At 56.2% G+C, this 26,483-nt stretch overlaps 10 protein-coding genes across 10 annotated transcripts; 4 read left to right on the forward strand and 6 right to left on the reverse strand.

Annotated features, from left to right (window-relative positions):
* Positions 1–38: 38 nt before the first annotated feature.
* CHGG_01591 (uncharacterized protein) lies at positions 39–811 on the forward strand (the record flags this gene model as incomplete). The annotated part of the gene is made up of 2 exons (XM_001220811.1): positions 39–577; positions 676–811. The coding sequence occupies 2 exons, from the start codon at positions 39–41 to the stop codon at positions 809–811; spliced, it is 675 nt and encodes a 224-aa protein (XP_001220812.1).
* Positions 812–2,733: 1,922 nt separating this feature from the next.
* CHGG_01592 (uncharacterized protein) lies at positions 2,734–3,889 on the forward strand (the record flags this gene model as incomplete). The annotated part of the gene is made up of 4 exons (XM_001220812.1): positions 2,734–2,779; positions 2,977–3,090; positions 3,183–3,676; positions 3,752–3,889. 4 exons carry the CDS (start codon positions 2,734–2,736, stop codon positions 3,887–3,889), a joined length of 792 nt encoding a protein of 263 aa, XP_001220813.1.
* Positions 3,890–4,686: 797 nt separating this feature from the next.
* CHGG_01593 (uncharacterized protein) lies at positions 4,687–6,112 on the reverse strand (the record flags this gene model as incomplete). Its single annotated transcript, XM_001220813.1, has 2 exons — positions 4,687–5,999; positions 6,052–6,112. 2 exons carry the CDS (start codon positions 6,110–6,112, stop codon positions 4,687–4,689), a joined length of 1,374 nt encoding a protein of 457 aa, XP_001220814.1.
* A 920-nt stretch (positions 6,113–7,032) lies between these two features.
* On the forward strand, positions 7,033–9,835 carry CHGG_01594 (uncharacterized protein; the record flags this gene model as incomplete). The annotated part of the gene is made up of 9 exons (XM_001220814.1): positions 7,033–7,433; positions 7,492–7,581; positions 7,636–7,785; positions 7,841–7,953; positions 8,007–8,283; positions 8,343–8,481; positions 8,535–8,699; positions 8,766–9,400; positions 9,457–9,835. The coding sequence occupies 9 exons, from the start codon at positions 7,033–7,035 to the stop codon at positions 9,833–9,835; spliced, it is 2,349 nt and encodes a 782-aa protein (XP_001220815.1).
* Positions 9,836–10,340: 505 nt separating this feature from the next.
* CHGG_01595 (uncharacterized protein) lies at positions 10,341–11,739 on the reverse strand (the record flags this gene model as incomplete). The annotated part of the gene is made up of 2 exons (XM_001220815.1): positions 10,341–11,483; positions 11,587–11,739. The coding sequence occupies 2 exons, from the start codon at positions 11,737–11,739 to the stop codon at positions 10,341–10,343; spliced, it is 1,296 nt and encodes a 431-aa protein (XP_001220816.1).
* Positions 11,740–12,784: 1,045 nt separating this feature from the next.
* Positions 12,785–13,519, reverse strand: CHGG_01596 (uncharacterized protein; the record flags this gene model as incomplete). Its single annotated transcript, XM_001220816.1, has 1 exon — positions 12,785–13,519. One exon carries the CDS (start codon positions 13,517–13,519, stop codon positions 12,785–12,787), a length of 735 nt encoding a protein of 244 aa, XP_001220817.1.
* A 3,264-nt stretch (positions 13,520–16,783) lies between these two features.
* On the reverse strand, positions 16,784–18,792 carry CHGG_01597 (uncharacterized protein; the record flags this gene model as incomplete). Its single annotated transcript, XM_001220817.1, has 3 exons — positions 16,784–17,146; positions 17,235–17,570; positions 17,671–18,792. The coding sequence occupies 3 exons, from the start codon at positions 18,790–18,792 to the stop codon at positions 16,784–16,786; spliced, it is 1,821 nt and encodes a 606-aa protein (XP_001220818.1).
* Positions 18,793–20,034: 1,242 nt separating this feature from the next.
* Positions 20,035–23,046, reverse strand: CHGG_01598 (uncharacterized protein; the record flags this gene model as incomplete). Its single annotated transcript, XM_001220818.1, has 4 exons — positions 20,035–21,159; positions 21,381–21,608; positions 21,673–22,362; positions 22,558–23,046. The coding sequence occupies 4 exons, from the start codon at positions 23,044–23,046 to the stop codon at positions 20,035–20,037; spliced, it is 2,532 nt and encodes an 843-aa protein (XP_001220819.1).
* Positions 23,047–23,737: 691 nt separating this feature from the next.
* CHGG_01599 (uncharacterized protein) lies at positions 23,738–24,263 on the forward strand (the record flags this gene model as incomplete). Its single annotated transcript, XM_001220819.1, has 3 exons — positions 23,738–23,850; positions 23,913–24,004; positions 24,124–24,263. The coding sequence occupies 3 exons, from the start codon at positions 23,738–23,740 to the stop codon at positions 24,261–24,263; spliced, it is 345 nt and encodes a 114-aa protein (XP_001220820.1).
* Positions 24,264–25,123: 860 nt separating this feature from the next.
* On the reverse strand, positions 25,124–26,343 carry CHGG_01600 (uncharacterized protein; the record flags this gene model as incomplete). The annotated part of the gene is made up of 4 exons (XM_001220820.1): positions 25,124–25,845; positions 26,009–26,128; positions 26,188–26,268; positions 26,325–26,343. 4 exons carry the CDS (start codon positions 26,341–26,343, stop codon positions 25,124–25,126), a joined length of 942 nt encoding a protein of 313 aa, XP_001220821.1.
* Positions 26,344–26,483: the final 140 nt, after the last annotated feature.

Consider the following 26,483-nt stretch of genomic DNA (forward strand, 5'->3'; position numbering starts at 1 on the left):
CGCCAGCTCGAGTACGCCGGCACGCCACCTACCAGCTCATGCCCGGTGAGCCCTTCCCCTCGGAGACCCCCGTGCCGACCCCCACCCCGGGCGGCGGGCCGCCACCCGCCGACGGCGATAATGGCGGAGACGGCAACGGCGGCGGGGGTGGTCTGAGCGGCGGCGCCTTCGTGGGGATTGCCATCGGCGGCGCCGCCGTGCTGATCCTGGGCGCCGCGCTGGTGTACCTGTGCGGCCGCCGCGGCGGGTTCGATAAGGCGTACCGCAAGTCGGCGCCGCCCGCTTCCGCCGCCGCGGTCGGTGGTGGTGGTGGCGCGCCCGGGTCGCCGGGTATGGTGGAGGCCAACTATGCGAATGCCGCGGGCGCGGGCGCGGGCCTGGGCCTTGCGGCTGCGGCTGCGGGTCATAATCCTAAGAGTCCCGGCCAGGGCACCATCTCGACGTATGATGGGAGGAACTCGGTTTATGCGGGCCCGTATCCGTATCCCGGCACTACCCCGTCGCCTGCACCGCCTGGCGGGGGCCCGGCGCCGGCGTATGGCTTTGCCCCGGCTGGGCAGCACGGTCATCATGATGGGTATGTGGGCGGGATGTATCCGTAAGTCATCTCATTCTACCCACCCCGTAGGGTAGAATTGTGTGTGCGTGAATAGTTACTAATGAGCTCTGGTCTAGATCTCCGCATTCGTCGCCTCGGGCCGATCAGTACACGCCTTTCCTCCAGCCCCAGGCCCCGGCACCGGTGGAGCTGTCAGCCGGGGATGCGCCCCCGCCGACGCAGTCGCCGCCTCCGGGGTATCAGGGGAGGTGATTATGAGCGTCGGGACGTGATGGGTGGCCTTGCGTGAATATATAAAAGGGTAGAGCTGGTTTGGGTTAGGTTTTGGCTTCGGTCTTGCTTTCTCGTTCTGAATCAGATATCCTTCCTCGTATAATGCGTGCGTCTTGGTCTTTACATGTGGTTGGTTGCACGTCCTTGGAACTTTGAGACGGTTACTAGATGGCATGATACACACTCCCTGCAAAGACATTCCAGGTTCCCGGTTTGCCTTGTGGCTTTCATCCCACGTACTGTGAACTTGTCTCCAGCAGACTTGTTCTTGGTAGTCTTCAGTCATTACCAACTTGTCTGGCCTTGTTGCCCACGCCGCAGCCGTACAGATAGTGGGTGTCGTGAGATGGCGCGTGGCTTAACGCCCGGTATTGGATTGCTCGGTGGTTATTGGGTAGTTGGTGGCTGGACTGTTGCCATGCGGCACACTGCCTTGTGCTCTTCCTCCTTGCCAGTTCGTCTTGCGGGATAGGTGACATGACGCAGGGAGGAGGCGTACAACACCGCCGCTTGGGTTTCGTTGGTGGTTATTTAAGAACACCCTCTTGATGATATATATGCCTGTGTATCAAAATGCTCGGTTGGGGCCGCCAACGTACCAAACCACTACTAGACCAAACACCGAAGCTCATCGGAAGAGTTGGTTTCAGCTCAAGCTGGCTTAGGTAGTGAGACACAAGAGGACCAGCTGAATGATGGTGGACTTTCAGTATGGGTTAACTGGCTAGTACAATGGGTTTGTGCTGGCCTCCACGTTGTGCGACCTGAGCCGGAGATGAAGACAATTGGGTTTGGAAGGTTATGATGCGGGGTCCGGTGGATGAGGTTTTGAAGAGAGGAGGAATGGAAACAATGATGGTATTGATCACGGCCGACTTGGGTTCATCCAGAATACAACAACCACAAGCACTGTCTCCGAAGACTTGAGATTCGCCTGCCAGCAGCAGTCCGGACGGATAAGTGAGGGGTGGGTGGGCCAAGCTCGGGATTGAGAGATCTCCAGACCCCGCCAATGGTATTTGGCCTTGTTTCCCGATTTACTTGAGCGGGCTGGGAAATCGGGTTCGGATGTTTTCCGCGCCTCTTTAACTGAAAGTCAAAAGAATAGAGATAGAAAAAACGCCTTCGTGTCCTCGTGGCCAATGCTTCCGGATAAAGGGTTGTATAAAGTATCCATAGCTGCGGAGTTGAACGGGACTCGGAATCCGGGTCCGTAACCAATTTGGAGGTTGTTCTTTCATGACCAGGTTTCCAGGTTGTGGAGGGATGAGCTCTCCTTCCCGTCTAAAGGGTGTGCAGCTCGGAGGATCCACTGATGCTCTGCGGAATTCAAGGTATATTTGTTAGCGTCTACGCTATGGCCAGCCAATAAAACAATATAATTGAGGTACCGGCAAGCGAAGATACCGACCCACCAACCCGTGGCGATCGCCTTGATGCGGCACGCCAGTGGGTTTACGGTTGGTTAAGGACACAGTTGTGAATACCACCATCGTCGGTCTGAGCTCAGCAAACCTCAAATTCCGAACAACAACCGGCAACTCTTCCCCTCCCTCTCGCCCGCCACTCCTCTCGCCGGCGAATTCCAGCATCTTGTCATCCAGCTTGCTGAGCTTGTCTGGGGGCCTTCGCTCCACGATTTTCGACCTTCTCTCTTTTTCCCGATCCCAGCAGCAGCTACCCTAACTACAAAGAGCTCGGCTCCAGTTCTGTGTTGCCATCGCCGTTTCGCAACCCCTGGCCCGCCAACCCCTCGGTCTTCGTTTCCTTCCCTTCCCGCCCGCTTCGCCCTTCTCGCTTTTCCATCGCCAACGACAGTCCCAATTGCGCCAGCCGGTCTGCCATCTTTCGATTACTCGCCCCGCGATTCCCCCTGATTTCCGCAACCACCGACCACAACAATGGCGCAGATGCGAGGATCGGGTAGCTACGGCATGGCCGCGCCGAGTCCCTTTGGAGGACCGTTCGAGGACCAGACAGGGCAGAAGCCCGCTTGATGCGATCCGCCAGCAGACGAGCAAGGTCGAAGGGACCTTTTGGACACCCTGAGTGAGCCGATCAAACCGTGCGTGGGTCTCCCGTTGTTCTTCCCTGGAGTTGTTCTCCCTGACCAGCTTCCCTGGATCCGCTGACGCTCCGTCTAGTTACCTGCCCGCCATCGGGCCGCTTCCTGATCGTCGTGACCTTCATTGAGGACGCGGTCAGAATAATAACACAATGGAACGATCAGCTGCTGTACCTGCACGACTACCGCCACAGTACGTCCTACTCCCGACCAATCTACCTCGCCCCTTCCCCCCTTTTTTTATATCCCATCACGTAACTAACCACCACCTCTCTCCTCCCACAGTCCCCTCCGGCCTGACGCATCTCTTCCTCATCCTTAACGTGATCGCCATGGTGGCGTGCTCGACTCTAGTGATCATCCGCAAGCACTCGGAGCGCGCGGTGGGCGGGTTGATCGCGGTGGTGATCACGCAGGCGCTCGGGTACGGGCTGATCTTTGACCTCAACTTCTTCCTGCGCAACCTGTCCGTTATGGGCGGCCTGCTCATGGTGCTCTCGGACTCGTGGGTGCGCAAGACCAAGGCCTTCGCCGGCCTGCCCCAGCTCGAGGAGAAGGATCGCAAGATGTACTTCCAGCTGGCCGGCCGCATCCTGCTCATCTTCCTATTCATTGGATTCGTCTTCAGCGGCCAGTGGTCTGTCTGGCGCGTCGCCGTCTCGCTGATCGGCTTGATGGCCTGCGTCATGGTCGTCGTCGGCTTCAAGGCCAAGTTCAGCGCGACCTTGCTGGTGGTGATTCTCAGCGTCTTCAACATTCTCGTGAACAACTTCTGGACTGTGAGTACTATTGCTGCTGCGGAGTGTTAGTGAAAGAGGGTAAACAGAGCTCTTTGCTAACCAAACTTAATTCAGCTCCACGAGCACCACCCGCACAAGGACTTTGCCAAGTACGACTTCTTCCAGATCCTGTCCATCGTTGGTGGTCTCCTGCTGCTTGTCAACAGCGGCCCAGGCCAGTTCAGCATCGACGAGAAGAAGAAGGTCTACTAAGCATCTCATGCCGCCGTTTTCCGATAGTATGGTAAATCGCACGCAGAAAGATAAACGGGCGATCCGATTCGGGAAAAAGCCGAGAACGGATTGCCCACCGAGATGGGTGGCTGTGGTTTCGAAGCGGAGGAGGGTCATCGGCTGGGCTCTGCATCAATTTCACGGCGTAGACCCATTTTGATGTAGAAAAAGCCAACAACACAAATGCGCAAAGGGAAAGTTTTGGGTTAAAGGAGTTCTGAGTGGTGTTGCCTCTTTTTGTAGTGTTTGGGTGGGTTACCATACATGTGCTTGAAAAGAAGCCTGTTTCCCGTTCCTCGAATGTCAAGACATTGCAACATTATGACCCTGAACGCCATGACCGAAACATAGGTATCCCCTCCGAGCCTTCCACATCTGCCTTCCATTCCCGGGATCCATGCATGATGTGGCTCCATCTCGTGTTGTTGTACATACACCGTTTGGTGCAAAAACCGAATATGTCCAGGACTTGTTTTCGTTCCTGATATTAGGTTGTCCGAGCGTGCTGCATCGTGGTATCATACCATAACTATATCGTTGAAACCTCCTTCGTTCTTATGTGCGATGTTTGGGTATCAATTTCGCACAAGAATGTTCCTTTCCAACGGCGCGGCGCTTCGTACTTTCTGTTGGACACAGATGAATTCCCGCCAAACCCCTTCCGGTCGTCCCTTCAACCTCGCTGGGCTACTCCTCGTTGGCGCGAAGAGTAGCGGGCATATCCGGCTCTCGGGATAGGAAAATGGCGAATCTTCGTCTCGAGGTAACCAGGCGGCTCAGGGAATAATCAGATCGTCCATGGACCTCTTTGCGATGTCGATAATCCGCATGCATGTCGGCTTATCGCCCGACGACAGCGAGACATATTCACAATTCGACTTCAACACAACACCCGACGCCACCAGCGCATCCATCTGCTCGTGGCGCCGTCGCGAGCGTTGCTCCATCATGTTGATGATGTCCTTCAGCCCGGGCTGCTGGGCGGTTTCGTCATCGACACCCGGCGTCAGCTCGTTGATGCCGTACACGTCCATCTTGAGCAGCGCGCGCACCGTCAGCCGCCAGAGAATCGGCTCCAGCACGGCGCCCTCGAGCCGGTCCGCCGCCCCGCACCTGAGGGGGTCCATCTGAGCCGCCCACCCCCACAGCCCGCCGTACGCCGCCAGTGAGAAGGTGATCTTGCGCCGATTGGCGTCGGCTTCGGCGGCCTCGGCGTCGACCATAGTCAGAATGCGCATGTACGCGTTGGAGACGGAGGGGAGCAGCGCGCCGAGCATCATCAGGCTTTGCAGGGCTTGTATCGGGGGCATGGCGGTTGGTTCCAAGGGCGGGTCGCTGCAGTTTGGACAGAGGATGGTGTCGTGGGCTGTTTTTGTTGCCGTGCGAGCCACACGCATGGCTTCCGAGACTTCGCTAGGAAGGTGCTGAAGGGAATTGAGGGCTAGGTAGATCGCCGAGAGGCAATTGCATGACTTGGTACAGTCCGGTTCACTAGGTGAGGCGTGTGTGCTCGGTGAGTTCGAGGAGGGCGGGGAAAGGCTAGGCATTGTGTCAAGGTCGACTCGTAGTAACTGGCTGACCTCCTCTGCCGTCATCTCGAGTGCTGGTGGTCGGGGTGCGGGGTTGGCGGGCTCATCGAAGTTAATGTCGCTCAGGTTGCTGCTCATGGGCCAGAATGCAGACGGGTGCGGGCGTTGTTCGGTTGGTTTCCCACTCTCATTAGCATTCCCATTCCCAGTTGGCTCTTGGCCCGAGTCAACCTGATCAGGAAGGGGTGGGAACTGAATATTGGGATCGACTATCTCGAGAAAGTTCATGTCCATATTGTTCATGTCGAGAAAGGAGAGGTCCAAATCCATGCCGAGGGTGCTATCGAAGTCGAAATTCGGGGCCATGATCGACTGCACTTCCTCCTGTTTTGGTGGTTCGGTCGGTGCGGTGACAGGAGGTTGTGGTTCGGTTGTCTCAACAGCCCGATGCTTCCTCGGCCTGCCCATGCGCTTCTGGGCAGAGTAAACGCATTTGATGCCCTCACGCTTGCAGCGAGCACATCCATCGACCTCTTTGGAACAAGCAAGTTTTCTGCCTCCTATAAGTTCGTTAGAGAGCGCAAACAATGAGCAGGGCTCCCAGTTGCCTACGGCACTCATCGCAAGCCCGTCGCTTGGGCTGCTCCGCATTCTTCTTTGCGCTCGCGTCCATGGTCGGACGGAGGGGTTCGTCCGTAGTCGCGGGGTGGGTCTGGCGTTTCGTCCTGTTGCTGCGTAATGGGAATAGCGTGTGCGTCTGTGGTGTTTATAAAGAGAAAAAGTGTCGAGGACCGAGTCGTGTCAGGTCTCGGGGTCTGGTGTCTGCTTGCAGCAACCAATGGATTAGTAAAGAGGGGAGGACGGAGGGTGCGCCGGTTGGTGAATGCACAAAGTTAAAGTGGGGGCCGCGCGTTCGCCGAGCTACCTGATAAATCAACAATTGGTGGTAGCATTGAAATCCAAGGTGAGACAAGGTCAACCAGGACGGGACATCAGGCAACCATTGGCATGATCTGTCCATCAGCCGCGTCAAAACACCAACAAGTTTCGTTGACAACCTAGATCCCTTCGCATATGGTCAGAGTGAGAGATTGGTTTCGTATCCACGTGGTCTTTATGCGGCCTGGTCCCCGAATGATTCATCCTCGATCACAACTTGATTGCACGGAGAGTTTCCACTCCCCTGCCCATCAAGGTGCCTGGCTGTCTATAATGTGCGTTTGTGTGTGAAAGCCATTCTTTGGGCCCTCGGTGTGGCTGATATTAGACCACGTAGCTTTATCGGCTCATGTCGCCGCACCCTTTTGCATCTGCATTCATCCCAACGTCTTCCAAGGCTGGGGAAGGGATGGAAGGAACGTGGTGGCCCAACTCACTGATACATCCCATGACTAAAGGAGAAGGTGGGGTAATATGCGCAGGCTAACGTGAAAACAGCTTAGCGTTACCCACTACCCTAGCGCAGGCGGTGAATCAAGCTCCCCGCCAAAAAGTGATAAAACTGGCAGAAAAAAAGTAGGGGCCAAGCAACTTTTTTGGCTGCTACGCTGCAGGCTGTGGACGAACAACAACACCGTACGAGTAGCCGGGACAATGGGGTCAAAAATCACGGATAAGAAGCGCAAATCGAGGGATTCGGAGTCTGAGTCTGACGATGAGCTCGCCAATGGCCTCTTTGACGGTATTTTGTCCCAAAGCGAGGACGAGGAAGATTACCTCCCATCCGACGACGATGACGATGTCGAGGATAGTGAAAACGAGGGCACTGGGGCGAGCGAGGATGACGACGACGACGACGACGACGACGACATACTAAGCGATGATATACCCTCGGATGTGGATAGCGAGGAGGCGATCAACAGGCTCGTCAAACAACAGGAGGAACTTGAAATCACGGAACCGGGCGTCGACCCGAAGCGGGAAGAGGATGATGGCGCAGACAGGAATTACAGGATTGAAAAGGACGCTAATGGAGGGGAGAGATATGTCTACGAGTGCGTTCCCTTGTTGGAACAAACTAGTTTTCGGTTGATATTGACTCGATGTTGACAGCGAGATTGATCCCGTCTACGACTCCGACGATTCCGACGCGAAGGGCCCGGTCAACACGATAGGCGACATTCCTCTAAGTTTCTACGACAGGTGAGAATTTTTCTGTGGCGGGGAATTGGATCGCCATGCTCACACCCGCTGTAGCTATCCCCATATCGGATACGACATCAATGGCAAGAAGATCATGCGGCCGGCGACCGGCGATGCACTTCAGAGTCTCCTAGACAGCATTGAAGTGCCAAAGGGGTGGACAGGATTGACCGATGTGGATACCGGTAACCCTCTCAACCTCACGTACGTTGTCCCTAAACCTCTTTTCGTCAACCGAGCCCTGCTAAACGAGATGCAGTCAAGATGAGCTGGAGCTCGTCCGTCGAGTCCAGATGGGCCTTCTTCCAACTGATCTCCAGGATCCGTACCCCGATACAGTGGAGTACTTCACATCCATCGAGGAGAAAATGCGTGAGTATAATATCCTGCCATTGTTTGTTGACGGGCAAATTAACTTTCAAAAGCCCTCAGTAGTGCCCCGGAGCCCAAGCGGCGTTTCCTCCCTTCCAAGAACGAAGCCAAGCAAATCATGAAATTGGTTCGCGCTATTCGCGAAGGGAGAATCCTACCGTATAAGCCGCCTGAGGAGCGTGAACGGGAAGAGGAGGAACAAGAGGAAGTGCATTTTGACCTCTGGCAAAACGAGGAGCCCCAGGCCCCCAATCCGATGCATATCCCTGCGCCGAAGCTGGCGCCTCCCGGCTACGACTTGAGTTACAATCCGCCAGAGGAGTACCTGCCGTACGTGTTTTCGGGACTTCGTTTTCGTCCTCGCCATCTATTAACACAGCTTTTCTCAGGTCGAAGGAAGAGCGAGAAGAATGGGAGAATGCGGATCCCGAGGACCGAGAAAAGGAATACCTTCCCCAAAAGCACAATGCCTTGCGGAAAGTGCCTGCCTGGGGTAACTTGGTCAAGGAGCGGTTTGAGCGGTGCATGGTACGTTGATCGTGAAAGCTGACATTGTGCGCGATAACTGACTTCGGATGTAGGACCTTTATCTGGCGCCTCGTATCCGGAAGAACAGGCTCAACATTGACCCTAATTCGCTTCTCCCCAAACTACCTTCTCCTTCCGAGCTCAAGCCTTTCCCCACTGTTGCTCAGACTATCTTCCGTGGCCATGAGGGTAGAGTAAGAAGTGTTTCGGTCGACCCGGTAAGTGCTCATTTACGCCTAGCTCAGGTTTGCCGGGCCAAAAACAGCGAAGCTAATAGTCCACAGACCGGCGTGGCGCTCGCGACCGGAGGCGACGACGGGACCGTGAGGGTGTGGGAACTACTAACAGGCCGGCAAGTGTGGTCCGTAAAACTGAATAGCGAAGAACCAGTCAACGCGGTCCGGTGGAGGCCGACCAAGGATGCCTTTGTCTTGGCTGCAGCGGCTGGCGAAGATATCTTCCTAATGGTCCCAACACACGCCAGCGTCACTCCGGCTCTCGACCAAGCCAGTAGGGATATTTTGGCGACAGGCTTCGGTTACGCCACAAACGGGCAGCAGCCGGCGGCCCCAGTTAGCAAGGAGCCAGCAGCGAAGTGGGCCCGGCCGGGCACGAAGCTCGAGGATGAGGGAGTCTTGATCAGGATTACCGTACGGTCAACCGTGAAGGTCATTAACTGGCACAGGAGAGGTGACCATTTTGCCACCGTCTCGCCCACCGGTCAGCGCAGCTCAGTAGCCATTCACACGCTCTCGAAACACCTCACACAAATACCATTCCGGAAACTATCTGGCCTCGCCCAGACGGCTGCTTTCCACCCTCTCAGGCCGCTGTTCTTCGTGGCTACCCAGAGGACAATCCGATGCTATGATCTCCAAAAGCTGGAACTCGTCAAGGTTGTCCAGCCTGGCGCGAAGTGGTATGTTACACGAACCAGCTGACAATGCGCGAAACTTTGTTACTGACGTGTTTCAGGATCTCGTCATTCGACATCCATCCCGGTGGAGACAACTTAATTGTGGGCAGCTATGACAAGCGTCTCCTCTGGCATGACCTCGATTTGTCCAACAGGCCGTATAAGACGATGAGATTCCATGGCCAAGCCATTCGGCAGGTCCGGTACCACAGAGGCGGGCTTCCACTTTTCGCCGATGCCAGTGACGACGGCTCCCTGCAGATCTTCCACGGGAAGGTTCCGAACGACCAGTTAGAAAACCCGACCATCGTCCCGGTGAAGATGCTCAAGGGGCACAAGGTTGTGAGCAAGCTTGGTGTGCTAGATATCGATTGGCACCCTCGGGAACCGTGGTGCGTCAGTGCCGGTGCAGACGGGACCGCTCGGCTATGGATGTAAGAGGGGCAGCGTTCGGATTGGTGCTCGGGTTCGATTATTATGAGTCACCTTATGTATGTATGTACGTACATTGGTCCTTTTTCTTGAGGCAAATATGCCGCGAGGCACGATACCATCAGGGCTCAGCCGTTGGACAGGGGGTAATGTTCTGTGATTTTCCGTCCGCTTCACTATTTTTACATATATATTATTCTTCCAGCCAGCCAATATCATGATGCCTTGCATAACTAACATCTGACGAGGATGTCAATTGATGCTGTTGGGCAGCGACCCTCAGGCCCGAGGATGTCGTCCCCAACCCAAGGCGGCCCACACCGCGCCTCTGCATGGTTACGTGTATCAGCCCCATGAAGGCCCCTGTCAAAAAAGCACACGAACTTCCATCCCTCTTATTATTTAATTCAAATATGAAGGATCTCTCCCATGTTTTAGTTTGGCCCTTTCCCCGCCCCTTCCGCCCGCCCCAGGTCCTAACCCGTCCCAACTCGTCCCACATCTTTCTCTCTCAGACCATGGAGTTCACACCGCCCCCAAACCGCGCAAACAACTCCAAGTCGACCGCATCAGCCATGGCCTTATACCCAGCCGGGTTCAGATGCAGGTAATCCCCGCTATCATACTCCGTCTTCAACATGGTCCCGTTCTTAGGGTCCCGCACCACCTTGTCGAAATCCACCACCGCATCAAACCGCCCGCTCGTGCGGATCCACTCATTCAGCCGCTGCCGCTGCTTCTCGCGCTCCGGGTCCCCATACACCTGGCCCGGCCCGCTCATGGGCGTGATGGTCCCGCCGAACGCCGCGATGCCCGCCCCGTGCAGCCGCGTGATCATCTGCTCGTACGCGAGGATGACGCGGTCGCCGACCCGCGCCTGCGCCGCCGCGTCCGTCGCCGCCGTGCCCAGGTCGTTGACGCCCTCGTATATCAGCGCGTATTTCACGGCCGGCCCGCGCGCCAGCACGTCCCGCTCGAGGCGCCCCAGCGCGTTGGGGCCCAGCCCGTCCGCCAGGATGCGGTTGCCGCCCGCCGCCATGTTGAGCACGGCCACGGACCGCTGGTTGCCGTCGCGCTGCAGCCGCCGCACCAGCTGGTCCGGCCACCGGTCGTTGCCGTTGGTGGTGGACCCGCGTCCGTCCGTGATGGAGTCGCCGACCACCGCCAGCGCCCGGTGGTGCGAGGGGAGCCACCCCTGCAGGGCGGAGGCCAGGAACCACTTGTCGATGCGCTGGGTGGTGGGCGTGGTGACGTCGGCGGCGGAGACGAGGTTGCCCTGGGTGAGCCAGGTGGCGGTGCGGCTGCCCGGGTGGCCGGTGATGGCGTGGCCGGCCTGGCCGGCGGCGAGGTAGACGGTGATGGTGAGGCTGGTCTGGGCCTTGACCGGGAAGCGGAGGGGGTCGGAGACGACGAGGGCGCCGTTGGGCACGGCGAAGGAGGGCGACCCCGAGAAGGTCAGGTGCTGCAGCGTGTCGGGCTGGATGGCGGGCGAGCCGGCCGTGCCGTTGACCGGCAGCGCGATGGTGGCCGCCGTGATGGGCAGGTCGGAGCCGCCGAAGGCGTTGCTGAATTGCAGCCGGATCGTGTCCGCGTCCTGGGTCAGGTAGACCGTCTGCCGGATCGTCGTGTTTTGGAAGACGCCGTCGGTGCCGTTCTGGAGGTAAGGGTGTGAGGTGAGTATGTTTGGTCCGGCCATGTGTGTGTTATTACCCCAACCTGCTTCCTAGGTGTAGGAGCAGGTGGGTAGGGCTACTAACATAGGGGGCATTGGGCAAGTTGTAGGGCTCAACCTGCTGCGGCATAGAGGCCCAGATGTCTATCCAGCGGTCGTCGTGGCATGTTGCGAATGGGACGCAGGCCGTAGCCAACGCGAGGCCGAGAAAGCGGCGGAAGCCGAAGGTGCTAGACATGACCGTGAAGGGCAGGGCGAGATCGCGAACGCTGCTGTCAAACCCCCCCCTCCCGAGCCCACCGCGGACCCGGACGAAGGGTTATTTATTATCGTCGACCCCAGACGCAGGAACCCGCTCGGCCGTTGCAACCCAGGGCCATGATGCTGTCGATCGGAGGATGGGAACCCGGAACGAGGAAGCTCGTTTTAATCAGGCTAAATAGGCGGCCGTACGGTTTCATCGCTTCGTCTTCAACCCAGGCGGCCCGGGGGCATGGTGGACTCGGTACGCATCTCCAACGGTCCTAATTGATGGAGTACCCGACTTCTGACAATTTCCGATGCAACCTCGTCCCGTTTGTCCCCCATAACCCCGCACCCGGCATCCGGGTAAGGGGACGTGGAGATTTGGAGAAAGAGTTCTAACAGGCGAGCATGCAGATCAAGAACGGCTCGCCAGGGGACAAAGGCCAAGTGGATATACGATGGTGACATGGTTGAATGCAGACACGCGAAGCTAAACCCAAAACCAAGACAGAGAACCATATTTTTACCCCATCCCTTTTTTTTCTCGATCCCAAGTTCTTCCACCAATCGCTTCCTAACCGACCCAGTCGTTTTGCTTGAATTCGTCGTGCCCAAAGACGTATGAGAAGATTGAAATAAAGGGTTTAAAAAATAGGGGACGTGATCCATCAGAGCAAAGAAAAGGATAACCCGAAGCGAAAACGAATATAGTTGACACCGGCCGAAGCATGCGAGACATAGGAAAGAGTTTCTTGCGGTTTGGTGCATGGGGTATAGAAAAGGAAAGATAACCAGAAGAAAAATCATCCAAGGTAAGACAAACTCGAAGGGAACACCGACCATGCGACAGATTCATACCAGTCGCCTCAAGGACATACACCAGCCACACCTCATCAACTCGTGGTCATCATCACCACTCAGCGTCGACCACACGCCGTCAACCTCCTCGCTCGCCGTTGAGTCCACCCTCCCATCACCACTTCCCTCATCAACCCCAACCATCTCTTTCAGGGTCCTATCCTCTTCGGCCTGCAAGTTCACAGCGGGATGGTGGTCTCGTAGCACCACGCGCCGGCAGCATTGACCTCCTCATCGCCCCGCATGGGCGACTGCACATATGCCCAGTCGCCCACGCCGCCACCGATGCTGCTGCTCCCGCGACTCCCCATGGAGTGCCCGCCTACTGCCAGCACGCTGCTGTTGTATCCAACGCTCGACGATGGGTGCGACGACGGCGCCCTGCCCACCGGGCGGCGTGACCCCATGCCCGCGTTGGCCGCCCAGTCGGCGAGGTTGTCCGTGCGGGACTGCTCGAGCTCGCGCTGGTAGACCGCCATGTTATGGTGGGTCAACTTCTGCTGGGCAAGGCCGGGGGTGTAGCGGGTAGCTGCGACGGGGGCGGGGGCGGTGCGGGGGCGGTCGGTGACGGTGCGGGTAGTGTCGTTCGTGCCGGGCGTCTCGGTGGAGACGTTCGACGGTGGCCTGTGGGCGACGCCTGGGCTGTCGTTGTTGGTGGTGTTGTTGTTGCTGTCGGCGATGGCCACTTCGGACAGGCTGAAGGAAGGTGTGCCGTCGGCCGAGGCGTTGGCAACTTGGCCCGAGGGCATATTGTCGTGAATGAGCTGGGGCGACCTCGCCTCGGTGTAAGAACCGTCGACGAAGGTCCACTCCTCGCTGGGGGTGGACGCGCGGGAGTGGGGAAACGTGTGGGGAGTGTTCATGTTGTCGAGAAAGCCGGCGGCAGAGGCTTCTTCTGGGAGGAGTCTCAGCATGGCGCTGGTTGGGCAGGTGCGAAGAAGAAATGGCCGACTTGGAACGGGGCAGTGGGAAAAGGAAGCTGACCTTGGGATGAAGGTTCCAGGTAACTGAGTTGAAGGGTCGACGGAGAATAGCGGAGACGACTCTATATAAGTACTTGAGTGCTGATGGCTTCGCGTCCAAAACACTGGTTGATGAAACCTCGAGGGTGTTGGGCCCAACTTGCGTGTCCGGCGAAGCGCTCGGGTTTTATACCGCCTAGGTGCTACCTATGGTAGATAGGTAGCTTACCAGCGGTGACTGGTATGGAAATTACCAGTGGTCAACGATGGCGTGCAAGCCACAAAATGTGCAGACAAGTAACGAGTGCGGGGCCACGGTGGCTCGGCTTTCCCAAGCAAGAGCTGCGCGTGCCCCTGCCGCCCAATGAACGAAGTCTAAACCACCCTATCCGGCCGGGAAGCGACGGGGGAGATTCGAGTGCGCCTGGCTACCACCCATGGTTTCCATATCCCATGGTAAAACGAAGGCGGTGGATCTTTAATCTGATGTACGACACGAGTTGACACACCGAGGTCGAGGGGGTAAACTGCTGTTTTGCACGAGCTTGGGACGGCATATTGCACTTCGGCTGGTCGGCTTAGGGGGGACAATGTCAGGTCGGGTCTATGCCCGTCCTCGCCTCACTTTTTCTCTCGTTTGCATCCCACTCCCCAGCTGCCGGCACCGCAGAGACTGTACCCCACATCCATGTAACCCTAGCATCTGCTCCTGATCTTGCCAGACCTTGATTTCCGTTTAGGGAAACTAGGTGAGCGCAGAAACACATAAAACACATACTCGGCGGACTTGGGAAGCCCCAACAAGGCGGCATTGTGGCCAGTTGTCCGATCATCGGCGACGTTGAAGCGAACCAAGGATATGGTTTGCACTTTGCAACTGGGCGCCGAGCACTCGGCTTTTCCTCCTACCATAACCGATCAGACAATTTTGAACAGTCATCCGTTCCCGAGGGCTGCAGCAAGAAATCAACCTCGCATGATCACGTCTCTCTCTCTGTCCAACACCGGCCTTGGACGCCTCAGCTGCCCCGCCGTTCGTCAGGTTCATTTCGATGATCCCTGTTGAAGCTTCCCCGCTCCTACCGTTGCTGGAAATGAATATTCTTTTGGTTGCCCTCAATCAACAAGTGACAGACAGCCCGAGCACAGCCCATCCGTTCGTTGCTTCGAGATCGTCTTCCGTCAAGACCAACCCCTGCAATTTCGAACAACGCACGATGGGGTGAGTGGAGGACAGTTGCAATTCTTTGCAGATCCCCCGAAAGTACCCCAGCCCAGGAGCCAGAAGTGGCCTAGCGTATGTACCGTGCGAGCCCCGAGATGATGTGCACACACAACCCAGCGGCTGGGTGGGGCTGAAACTGAATGTCGAGCTTCGATTAACATTCGAGAAGCTCGCCTACCAAAAAAAAAACTCGACAAGATCAGCCGTTTCCTTGTTGAAACATTTCGCACTCCCACAAACGGGCACGGACGGTGATGCGCAACAACAGATGCTGGCTGGCCTAGTTTACACTAGAACTTTAGGCCCCGAATGTGTCTCCAATCCAAATCAGGTTATCGGCACATCCCTGTCGCATCGCTGACAAGCCACAGCCGCAGCGGCGGGCACTGGAAAAAATGACATGTGCTGCTGCATTGCCAAACCGTTGCAGAGCCTTTTGCTGTCCAGCCGGGCAGGGACACACACCGCAGACGCTGCCCGTTTCTCACCGCTCCGTGCAGAGAACCAGGTCCGATGGGGATCGTCATTTCGTTCATGACGACATCTCACTACGCGAGCCGCGTGTTGTCTCTTTTTCACTTGCGTCCACGAATAGTCCTCGGCCACTCAGGACTCGAGATGGTTGGAAGTATGGTACGCAGCCTGCAGTTCTTGAAGGTCAGTTGACAGCACTTGGCTTGGTTCCTGCATCGGCCAAATATCCCGGATCCTTGTCGTAAATGCATCCTGTGTACGCCGAGGCGCTGCTTTTCCACAGCTTTCCCAACTTTCCCAGCAGCCCAGGCAACCAGGTTCACTAGTGGATGGAGTGAGCGTCGAAACCGGACCCTGTTTCATTCATTCCCGAGTCGCCATCCCATCGGTGCATCTCCGTGGCGTCCATCCTTCCCGCCATTTGCCCGATGGCAGAACGAACTTCCAGCCAACGAGCAAGGGTCACTTAGCGTTCGGCCGGCATTCCCAATTTCTGTTACCTCAGCAGACCGAGAACCCCCAACTTTCCACTATCGACAAATCTGTGTGTCAACCCGAAAAGAAGCCCTTCCCCCAACAGACAGGCTTGCGTGTCGTGCCCTGACCCCCCGATGCAAGCCGGACCAGAACCGGCAACCCCGATGCAATGCCAAGAAGATCGACAAATGCCCGGGGGGCCTGCTATCTGCCAGCCAGCCCAGCCTGACGACATCAATCCAATCCCCAGCCCTACCCTAGTGAATGTAGACAAAGTGTAGTTGGTTAGCGGAGCGAATCCCATCTCCCAACAGTCAACCCCCGGGTACCCCTACCCTGGTGCTGCATACAGATTCCGGCCCGCCAGATCACCGCCCCTGGGCTCATCTCCGAACAACCCACCAAGGCCCCTGCCTAACGTTACTTATTCGAACCCCAGCCGCTGTCTTGCCGGAGAGATACACATTCTATCCTTGGGATCTCAGATCTCGACCCAAAAAAGACGACCACCCCTCCCCAGCCTTCAACCTCCATCCGGCACATGCCGCATCAACCCCAGCAGCACTTCGGAAGTTTTTTTAGTGTACATGGTTGGTGTCGAGCAGCCAAACCATCCACAGTTGAGAGTTGCGGCTGACCAATTTCGATTATGCTTTCCCTAGTTACCCCTGCTGTGTGCTTACGGGCTAGTCCCTATGGATACGTAACGCCCAGAATCCAACTACCGGGTCATTCCTGTGTGTGTAACTAAACCTATACCCCAAACGTAGCCACTTCTCCAACCCCTTTGCAGTCCAATTTCGCCCGTTTCCATCTGTCGCACCGCCAGCCAAACCCACCCATGGCCCAGTGATCATCCCCATGTCACAGGGGAACAGACCGAGTGGAGATGAGCAAGCAAATCAGCAAGTACGGCGTTTGACGCCCAGCCGGCCACACCGCGACTAGCCAGCCCCTCCATCTCCAGACCCGCGGCGATGGTTATCGGACACGACCCCCTTTCCGTCCCTACTCCGATCTCCGCGGCCGTTGTCCGTCAGTCACCCACGACCACCACCACCACCCCCGACACGGGCCCTCACCTGGGTCTGGGCCTGTCCCTGAACCGGTGCCTGGCCCTGAGCCTGAGCCTGCGCCTGAGCCCGATCCCTCGCCATGGCCGCAACCTCGCTGCCCTTGCGACGCAGCCCGCCGGCCTTCAGACGACGGACGTCCTGGTAGGCGCGGTCGAGCTCCATCTCGATGGCGCAGCGGACGCGCAGGGCGGCGACCGCGGGCCAGACGCTGCGCTCGCCCCGCAGGATCCAGTACTCGAGGGTGTCACGGGTCGGGGTCTCCATGAGGCGGGCAAAGTCGCGCGCCGCGAGCCGCGGCACCAGCGTGACGCTGGGGCCCGGCAGGTGCTCGTCGACGAGGAAGCGCCGGATGGAGGGGGGCAGTAGGTGCAGCCGGTCGAGCTGCCGCAGCCCGGTGGCGGGATTCGAGGCTGACCATGCGCATGACGAGCGAGCGCAGGCCCGCGACGCCGAAACCGCCGCCGAAGAGCCGCGGCGCGGGCCCGTGCATGTCCGACTGCAGGAAGGGGACGAGGTAGGGGCGCGCCTGGCTGACGATGTAGTGGTTGACGTTGAAGAGCCCGGAAACGCGCTGGAGCGGCGCGTTGCGGTCCGTGTACGACGCCAGCGTCCAGTGCCGGAAGTCGGCCGTGTCCGCGGGCGCCCAGGGCCCGATGTTGCCGTGCGCGTCCTTGCAGAGGATCCGGGTCTGCCGGCGGCCGTATAAGGCGTCCGACGAGGCGTTGGAGGCGACGGCGGCCGTCCAGACTAGCTATGAAAAGGGGTTGGGGTGTTAGTGAGGGGTCTTAGGGGGTTGGGGTGTTTGTGAGGGGTCTTAGGGGGGGGTGGGGGACGACGGGTGGGGGCCATACCACGTTAGGCGCTGTCACATGGTTAAGAAGGGTTGGGATACCCTCCTGCCCGGCCGTCACGACGGTGATGTTGAGAATCCGCTTGCTGCGATTAAACGCTTCCTCGAAGGTTAGATCGCCGACGTTTGCTCGGACGCAATCTTCCAGGACCTTAACGTCCAGAAAATAGCCCTCTTCCTTGAACCGCCGTATCCTCCTAATGAAGGTAGCCCCCCACGTCCATATCGACTGCATGACTTGTTCATTGTGGGCGTCCGGGTTTTTCCCATGAGCGGCGAAAGCCGAGAGGTCGATTCCGTCGCCAGTAAGGATTCGGAGAAGGTCCTCCTCGGAATGGACCCCAACCAGTGCCGCTATCATTGCCCCGGTTGCTGTTCCGACGATGATACGTGGGAGCAGTCCCCTAAGGAATAGAGCCTTGACGACGCCGAGGTGGCACATCCCGAAGATGGCACCGCCCTGCAGCACGAGCGCACTCCGGCCGAATCCCTGTCTCGCAGAGGTGATGAAATCGAGCTTGTGCTGCGTCTGGAGGGACTGAGTCGCCATGCCGCTTTGGTAACGCAGGGTAGCCGGGGCCGCGCTTTCGACGCCATTTCCACCGATGCTATTGTCTCCCGCTATCTCGCCATCCTCGTACTCCGAGGGAACCTCTTCCACGTTCGGAGGTCCCCCATCGGCAGGCGGCGGCGGAAGCAAGGCGATCTCTTGAATCGCCTCAACATACTGCTCGACATATCTCTCGATGGGGGCTTTTGTTCCCGAGAAGCAGTAGTTAAACAACTTGGCGCTAGTAATATTCCCTAAATTGCGGACAAGCCCGGTGCGGAGCGTGTTGATGAGCCCATAGACATCACCCTCCTGGCGGGCGTTTTGGATGAGCCGGGTCCGTTCGTTGATGAGGCGGTAGTCGTAATCCCTGCATATCAGGTTGTAGCGCCACATATCGAGGCCGAGAATGCGATCGAGGTTATGAGCCGCCTCAACCCACTGGTCGTAGTCGGCTGCCTTATCCAATGCCTCTGACCATCTTCGGAGCGGTGAGGGCTCGAATAAGTAGGAAACGGTTTTCTGCAGAACGCTACACATCAGCGTCGGGGAGAAGAGCAAGAAAGGCAGCATCGTGGAGGATATACGCACATCTCGCCAGAACCACGCCACGTCCCAGATCGCGTGCCAGATAGGCATGAGGAATAACAGCATGAGCGATCTGATATTATACAGATGAGTTCCCTATACCCAATACTCGGTAAGACTTATGGATTGCATGGGTGGCAAGGTGAAAAAATAGAAGAGACGAAAAGTATTGCCAAAAAACAACTAAATTTCCTCCCAGTTTATTGAATGGGAGACATCTACGAATATTCGTAGGCAAAAGGGCGAGGTCAGCAGGTGGCCATCCAGGACCGAGTAGATTAAAGTGAGTCTGTGTGCGACCCTCCTGAGTACGTATTCAAAACCGTGAAAGCACAGGGAAGGAGGCGGTTGGCATTTTGTGGACGTGGGTGGCGGATGGCACAAGAGCAATTACATACACCGGAGTGTTGGCGCGGCACTGGGCAGCATGTGAAAGTTACAGATCCATGACTGTGGCCCTCTATTTTCATTCCCCACAGTGGAATGCTTGGCTATGTTAACGAACAGGGATGTCAACCGCGAACTGCGCTCGGAATCTTACATCCGTATTCGTATGTATGTATGTCCATACACAGGTCGTTACAGCCAACCGAGAGCAAGTATCCGCAAAGCGACTCGAGACCTGCCTCGACCTTCGTGGATGATGTTATAGGTAATGAAACCGGACAATGTGAGGCACTGCATGGTGATGTAGTCCAAATATTATCAAGTTCGCTTCAAAGCCATCTGGCAATAAATTAAGATTGAAATGTGCCATTTGCAGGTCCCTTTTAAGTCTATAACTATCTAATTTTCTGTAAGTTACCTCGTAGGCAGCAGGTGGCCTATGCCCCGTCGTAGAGGGACGCTTGTAGAAAAACAGGGCCTTTAAAGGCATGCGCCGGCCAGCGTCCTGGCGGGACTGGTGGTCCCCGATGCCCCCGAGTCCCGACCCATCTGGCCGACACTGCTCCGGTTGTATCCCAAAACCTGGTCATGCAACACCACAGAAAGTTGAAAGCAAACCACGCTCCTTGTAAATGCCTGACGAGAGGGAAAGCAAGACGGGATGAAGCCAATTGAGCAAATGCGGGCCAACAAGAAATGGGTGATAGCTCCCCACTCGAAAACCTCCGCTACTCGCTGTTCGCTGTTGAGGTTTCCTCCAAGAGAGCTGATGCTATCCCGCAGCGGCAGGTGGTCGTAACTCAGGTGCGACCAGGGAAAATAACCTCTGAATGTTCAACATCAACCTTCGTTCGGAGGTGTCGAAGGAGCCAACTGCAGCAGCTGGCTCTTCACCGCCGACTCCATCTCGCCAGAGGTCATTTCGACTGTGCTCCACCCAACGACCTTGTTGGCGAGCTCCAGTTTTTTCTCACATGCCTTGTACACAAGTTCTTCGACGGTTCCCTCGCTAATCAGTCGGATGATTTCGACCGGCCGCGTCTGCCCCAGCCGATGGGCTCGGTTCTCGGCTTGAATGTCATCCTGTGGGTTGTCGGATTGGTCGAAGATGATAACCTTGTTTGCCGCCGTCAGGTTGATGCCGGTACCCCCAGAACCCGTCGTTAGGAGGAAGACGGGGATGGATTCGTCGGCATTGAACTCGTTGATTAGCTCTTGCCGTGCGCTGACGTCGGTGTTTCCTTGGAGCGACAGATATTCGATGCCTTCCGAGGCGAGACACTCCCCAAGAATCTCAATCACTTTGGCAAAACGGGTGAAGACGAGGGCGCGGTCCCCGTTTGCTTGGTATTTCCGAACCAGTTCGAGGAGTGCCTTGACTTTGGCGCAATCCGTCCAGGAATCGTCGGGGAGATCGTAGCCCTTGATGCATTTGTAATCCCTACACCAAAGATGCAACTCGAAATCGGACAGAGCCTTGAGTTCGTTTGTGAGATGATCCAGCTTTGGTTGCTTCAGCTCTGCCTGAGAAACCCTCTTCATCAAGACCTCGGCCATCTTTTCAACATCGCGATCCTTGAAGAATCGCCGGAACAGCTGTGGGTGGATGGCCGATTTACGCAGCTGGATCCAGACGTTGTTTGTATCGTTTTCGCGGCCCTCTTTCACGCGGAGGTTGGCATCTTGCGAGTCAGACTTCCTGAACCGTCTCTCGTAGCTCCGGTAGATGGCTTCCTGGACCGGATCCATCTTGCAAGTGACAACCTTGGTCGTCTTGGGCGGTAAGTCCTGAAGCACCTGCTCCTTCCGCCGCTGGAGGATGAAAGGCTCAAGAATCGTTCGGGCACGCGCAACTCGTTCGCTATGCAACAGCGCCCCCTTGGAGACAGCCGTCAGGGAGACTTTTTGGCTGAATAGCGCTTCCAAATTTTTGAAATGGGCCTGGAAGAGGCTTGGCTCGACGAACTGAAGAAGAGCAATCATCTCCATGAGGTTGTTTTGAACAGGTGTGCCGGACAAAACCAGACGCCCAAGTGGGCGGTGATGCGCAGAAGATCCTTGTACAGCTTCGTCTTTGGGTTCTTCATCTTGTGACCTTCGTCAAACACCGCTACTATCGGCCGGAGGTGACGGAGGTTGGATATGTCGTCGCTCCTCGAGAGTTGAGTGTACGAAGTCAGAACTACATGATGGCTCGATGGATCCTCCTTGATCTCGTAGGCAATCTCGTCTCGAACCGCCTGGCTACCTTGGTAGAGCGTGACGTTGAGCTTCGGGGCGAACCTCTTGAATTCTGCAGCCCAGTTCGCCAATGTGGACGGTGGGACGACGATAACATTTGGCCAGGGACGATTGCTTTCGCTTTGGCCAGTTCGCTCCCAGGCTTCAACGATGGCACACATGAGCGAGATAACCTGGCACGTCTTGCCGAGGCCCATGTCGTCGGCCAATATGCTGCCGTACTGATTCTTATATAACAGGTAAAGCCAGTTGAGCCCGTATATCTGGAAAGGCTTCATCGTGCAGCCCTCCATGAGCTTTGGCTGGCGCAGCGGCACCTCCACCAGTTTCGTAGAGTCCTCCATGCTGAGCGGAGTCATCGGGCTTTTCCGTCATCGAGATTTGGAGTCGTTGCGAAGCTGGCCGGTCTGGTCGATATTCCATTTCGAGGTTGTCCCTTTTCAGTGACTCGGCTTGCGATTCGCACACTGCAATGATGTGGTCTATGTCGTCCAGAGCACGTGCGTAGGTTCTAACAGCCGAAACAATGTCTTCCCCGATAGATACCTTGGCTGATTTCTTGCCACGCTTTTTCTGAGATAAGGTCACTTTGCGGGCTTCCTCAAGGTTGTCGAACGGCTGGCGCGAAACCATCAGCTTCGCGCTGTCCTCTTTAACATTCGCAATTGCAACAAGCTGCATGACATCGCAAGTATTTAGGTAGTTCAAGACCCGTTCGTCGAAGGAATCCTCTTCCTCGTCCTCCACAGGCGAAGAACCGCGCCGTGGGGATGCGTTTGACTGTTTGTACCCGTCATCAGCGTCGTCATCGCTAACGAGGTCGATCAATTGCGGCCGGGGTGGTGAATGCTGGCTAAGCTTCAATACGGGGCTCGAGGGGCTGACCACGCCGGGGCGACGGCCTTGTACAAGGCGCCGACGGGTTGGCTTCGGCGGTGAGATTTGTCGCAAAGACTCAAAGCTCTCAAGCGAAGAGGTAGGTGAGAGCGACGACACCCAATCCTTCTGCAAGACATACGATTTTTCCGGGCTCGTTTGGAAGCTCGCTGGGGCGGACGTGGAATTCTGTCTCTAATCAGCTTCTCTGTTTGAAAGAGCGAAACGCCCTTGACCGTAACTCACTAGTTTCCCAGCACGCGGTTGGCTCCCGGTCGTGGAGTTCGACGTCTTCAACTCCTTAGGCTGGAACGAAGACGGACGAATGTCCCCCCTGGAAGGTTCGTCGTCATCCGAGGAATCACCGCCCGCGTAGATTGGCGCATCTAGCTCGTCATCTGAGATCATGACGAACTCCCGCTTTGCTGCCGTCTTTGTAATTGTCAAAGTTTGCCGGGCAGGTGCCCTGAACGCGGTACCGGCAGGGGCCATGAGGTTTGCGATTCGGCCTCCTCGTTGTTGAGCAGCTTGGGGCCGAAACGGAGAAGAGGCAGGTACTTCGACGATCGATTTCGGAGAGGAAGTTGTGGGGTTCGGTGCTCTTGAAGCTGACCGCCCGATTATTTGAGTGGGCTGTGTGAAGTAGGGTGACTGTGTTACTACACTCAAGTCATCGTCGTCGTCCTCGATATGAAAACGCCGGTGGCTGGCGAGAGGTGACGAGGAAAACTCCATTGTTGGAAAACCGGGTTAAGAAACGTGGGAGAGTCGTGCAAAATCGATAGACGGGGTTATTTTAGATCTGGAAGGCGAGTAAAAGAAGAATCCCTCGTTTGGCAACCGTCAACTCCCGGAAATTTGCGGTCAGCTACAAATTGGACAAGGGAGTAGGTGGGTGGTAATTAGAGTTAGATAAACAAAGAAGTGAAATTCGGATGGACCGATACAATGAGGAGCTAAGAAAGGAAAGAGCGCTGAGGAAAATCTCGATTCTGGGCTTCGGTTTGGCGAGAGCAGTTCGGGATGGAGAAGGATGGTGTTTTGAGTTGAGGAGCCTGCAAGAAGAATCCAGCAATCCCCCTGTCGGTCCGCAAAGAACGCCAAACTTATCGGCGCTCCACAACGCGTTAATGGGGCATTTTTGCGGGTCGACGCGACTAGGGCCTGCACGTCGACACGTGCGCGGTCAACGGTAAAGTACAGCGCCTGAGCATGGCGAGTCTGTGCCTCAGCAACACATCACATCATCCGCACATCCAAAGGAACCAACCAACCGAAGGAGCCCGATCTAAACTTAAACTCATCAGCATTGCAATTCATATAACAAACATTGACTCTTTGTCAACACTCCTGTGTGGATTTCCAAATCCAATCTCACCCCCTTGAATTACCTTATCCCACACCACCTACCCACCCCATCCTCATCATGGCCACCCGCCGAATCATCTCCCAAGAGAAGACCCTCCTCGAGAAGGATGACAGCATTGGCTCCAGCCCAGCAGCAGATGAGAAATCCAATATTGCCCCGGCGGTCCCGACGTGAGCACTCCCATCCACCTGCCCACCCCCCTTCATCACACCATTGAAGCTAATTCTCACAGGTCCGTCATCATGAAACTGCTCGCCTTCACCCTCGGCATGATTGTGATACCCATCGGGTCATACTTCGCCACAGTCGACTCAGTCTTCAACGGTAAGCCACCCCGGTACCGACGCTACCCACCCGACCTTACCGCAAGGAAAAGAAAAAAAAAGGAAAAACAAAACAAAAAAGAGGAATCCCAAGACTGACCATGTGTGTGTGTGTGTCAGGTAACTCAACCTACGCGGGTGCTCTCGCGGCCATCATGGCCAATGTGGTGCTCATAGGCTACATTTTCGTGGCCATGGCCGAGGATCAGAGTGACCAGCAAGAAGGGGGAGGCCCAGGAGATGGGAAGAAGGACCGGTGAAACGGTGTTCTTCGAGTTTTCTTGTTGAGTATTTATAGCAAGTTATCTAGTACCGACTTAGGCCCCATCTTAGACGGGAAAACATTGCCTATTAAAGGGGATGTATGTGATGTTCCCGTTTCAGGCTTCTCGGGGACGCTACTTATGCGACCAAACTCCCAAGATCAGGACGTAAGAATAGTTCACCGGGGGATGGGAATCATGCAATTTGCTTCAGTGTTCGTCTCAGCTTCCCATTACGTTTCGAAATACCAGCCCTAACTATTGCTTCCATGGTAAGACTTTCATTCTCACCCCTTCCCCCCGAATCCACGAGCATCGAGCGCTGAAGTCTCATCTCACAAAAAAAAAAAAAGAAAAAGAAAAAAAGAACAGAAAGAAAGACATGATTAGGGAAACGGCAGCGCCAAAACCGACAATCGACAAGAACCTCCGAAGACCCATCTCATTACTTTCTTCGTGAATCGCATAAAACCCATCAAACCAACCACAAGCCATGTAATCCGCATGTACGTTTAGGAGACAACGACCCACCCTCTCATCCCCCCCAGAAAATAGATAGACGATAAAGAGAAAAACCCCGCTAATGAGTGTCCAAGGTAGCCCCAACAAACTTTTCATCATTTTTACCGCCACGAAACACTGAGAAGAGCCAGCAGACCGCCCCAATTTCCCCCTGTTTCCCCCGGTGGCGCAAAAAAATCATGATTATGCCACCCGCCGCTTTCGAATAGCTTTCTGCTGACCTCGCCCAACTGTTTTCGGGTGGGTCGAGAAAAATGGGTATCGAAATCAACAAAATAAAACAATAGAAAAATCGGATATCCGTGTGGTTCGGGGCCAAGGAACAAGCGTCAACACTATCCGTGCTTGCTGAACCGTCGTGCAAACCAGCTCTTCCGTTTCTCAGGCTGAGCCGGCGGAGCCTGATGAGCCTGGTGAATAGGGTTGGAGACTGGTTTTCTCAGCGTCCCTCCCACATCTTTCCGCGGGACCGGCGGTGGAGGGTTGCCGTGGCCGTGCGCACCGCCCGCCTGGTAGTTGTTGTTGTTGTGGCCGTCACCTCCACCGCCTCCCGTGCTCAATGCAAAACTAGCCCCCTGGTACGATGGGCTTTGACTGAAGCCGATGACATAATCGTTCACCGGTTCCGGCTGTCGTCGGGGTACCGAGGATTGCACGCGCTCTACCGAGCTGTTGTCGCTGCTGGTGGGATCGGTATGATAGCCCGCTGGTTCCGCCGAAGAACCACTCCCGGCAGCAGTCGTCACCGTCTCGTACGACCGGTGGTTGCTCGGGAGCGAATAGTCCATCTGCTGTTGATGTTGATGTTGGTGTTGTTGCTGTCTATAAGAAGCGCCGTAATACGGTTCAGACGCCATCCTCGGCCATCCCCGTCGACCGTTCGGCGCCGGACCCCCGTAACCGCCATACCCTGGTTGCTGCTCGTAATAGCTGTCACGTTGCCCCATGCCGCTCGACCTTAGATCAGGAAGACTGCTATCCGCGCGGTTGGTATACATCATCGAAGGTGGACGGCTACCATAGTAACTGTCGTGGTTGAATCGGCCGCCGTTTCCATCTGTTCGTATTTGTGAGTAATACGCCACCATTCGGGGTTGGCGGGGATTCATACTCCCACCGTAATAACTAGCCCGCCGACTAGGTCCCCATGTTGTCCCCTCTGCATCTGACTAATTAATACATCATCCTACGTTGCCATTAGGGGGTTCTACTGTTCGTACCTGGGCGAATGATGGACCTCCGGTTGTTGTACCCGCCGTCAATCGCCGCCTCAAAGCTGCGAATGGTATCGAGAGGGCGTTCCCACCGACTGCGGGTCGGGTTTGAGCGGTCGGGTTCGGCTGTGTGGAGCCCAGATTAGCCTTACGCCCCAAATCCACGACAGTGTCTCAGATCGTACGAATTGGGTTCCCAAACACGTCCTTGTGCTGAATACTCCTCAGCGAGGCGAGCGAGGACTTGACAGTTGTGGCAACAGCGGCTGCGATGTAAGTCAGCGACGGCGCAAGCTGGGGTTTTTTAGATAAGGCTGCTCACAAGGTTCCGCCTCCTGCATGGCGAACGTCGGGTCCGCTTTACTGTGCAGCCTCTTCGCTTCCTTTTCGGCAGATGTCTCATGCAAGTCGATCTTGTGGTGGCTGCCCGAGCCTCGAGACTTGTCCGACCGAAAACTAAACGCTCGGGACTCCTAGGGAA

This window comes from Chaetomium globosum, genomic scaffold (genome assembly GCF_000143365.1).
Source record: "Chaetomium globosum CBS 148.51 scaffold_1 genomic scaffold, whole genome shotgun sequence".
Lineage (NCBI taxonomy): Eukaryota > Fungi > Ascomycota > Sordariomycetes > Sordariales > Chaetomiaceae > Chaetomium > Chaetomium globosum.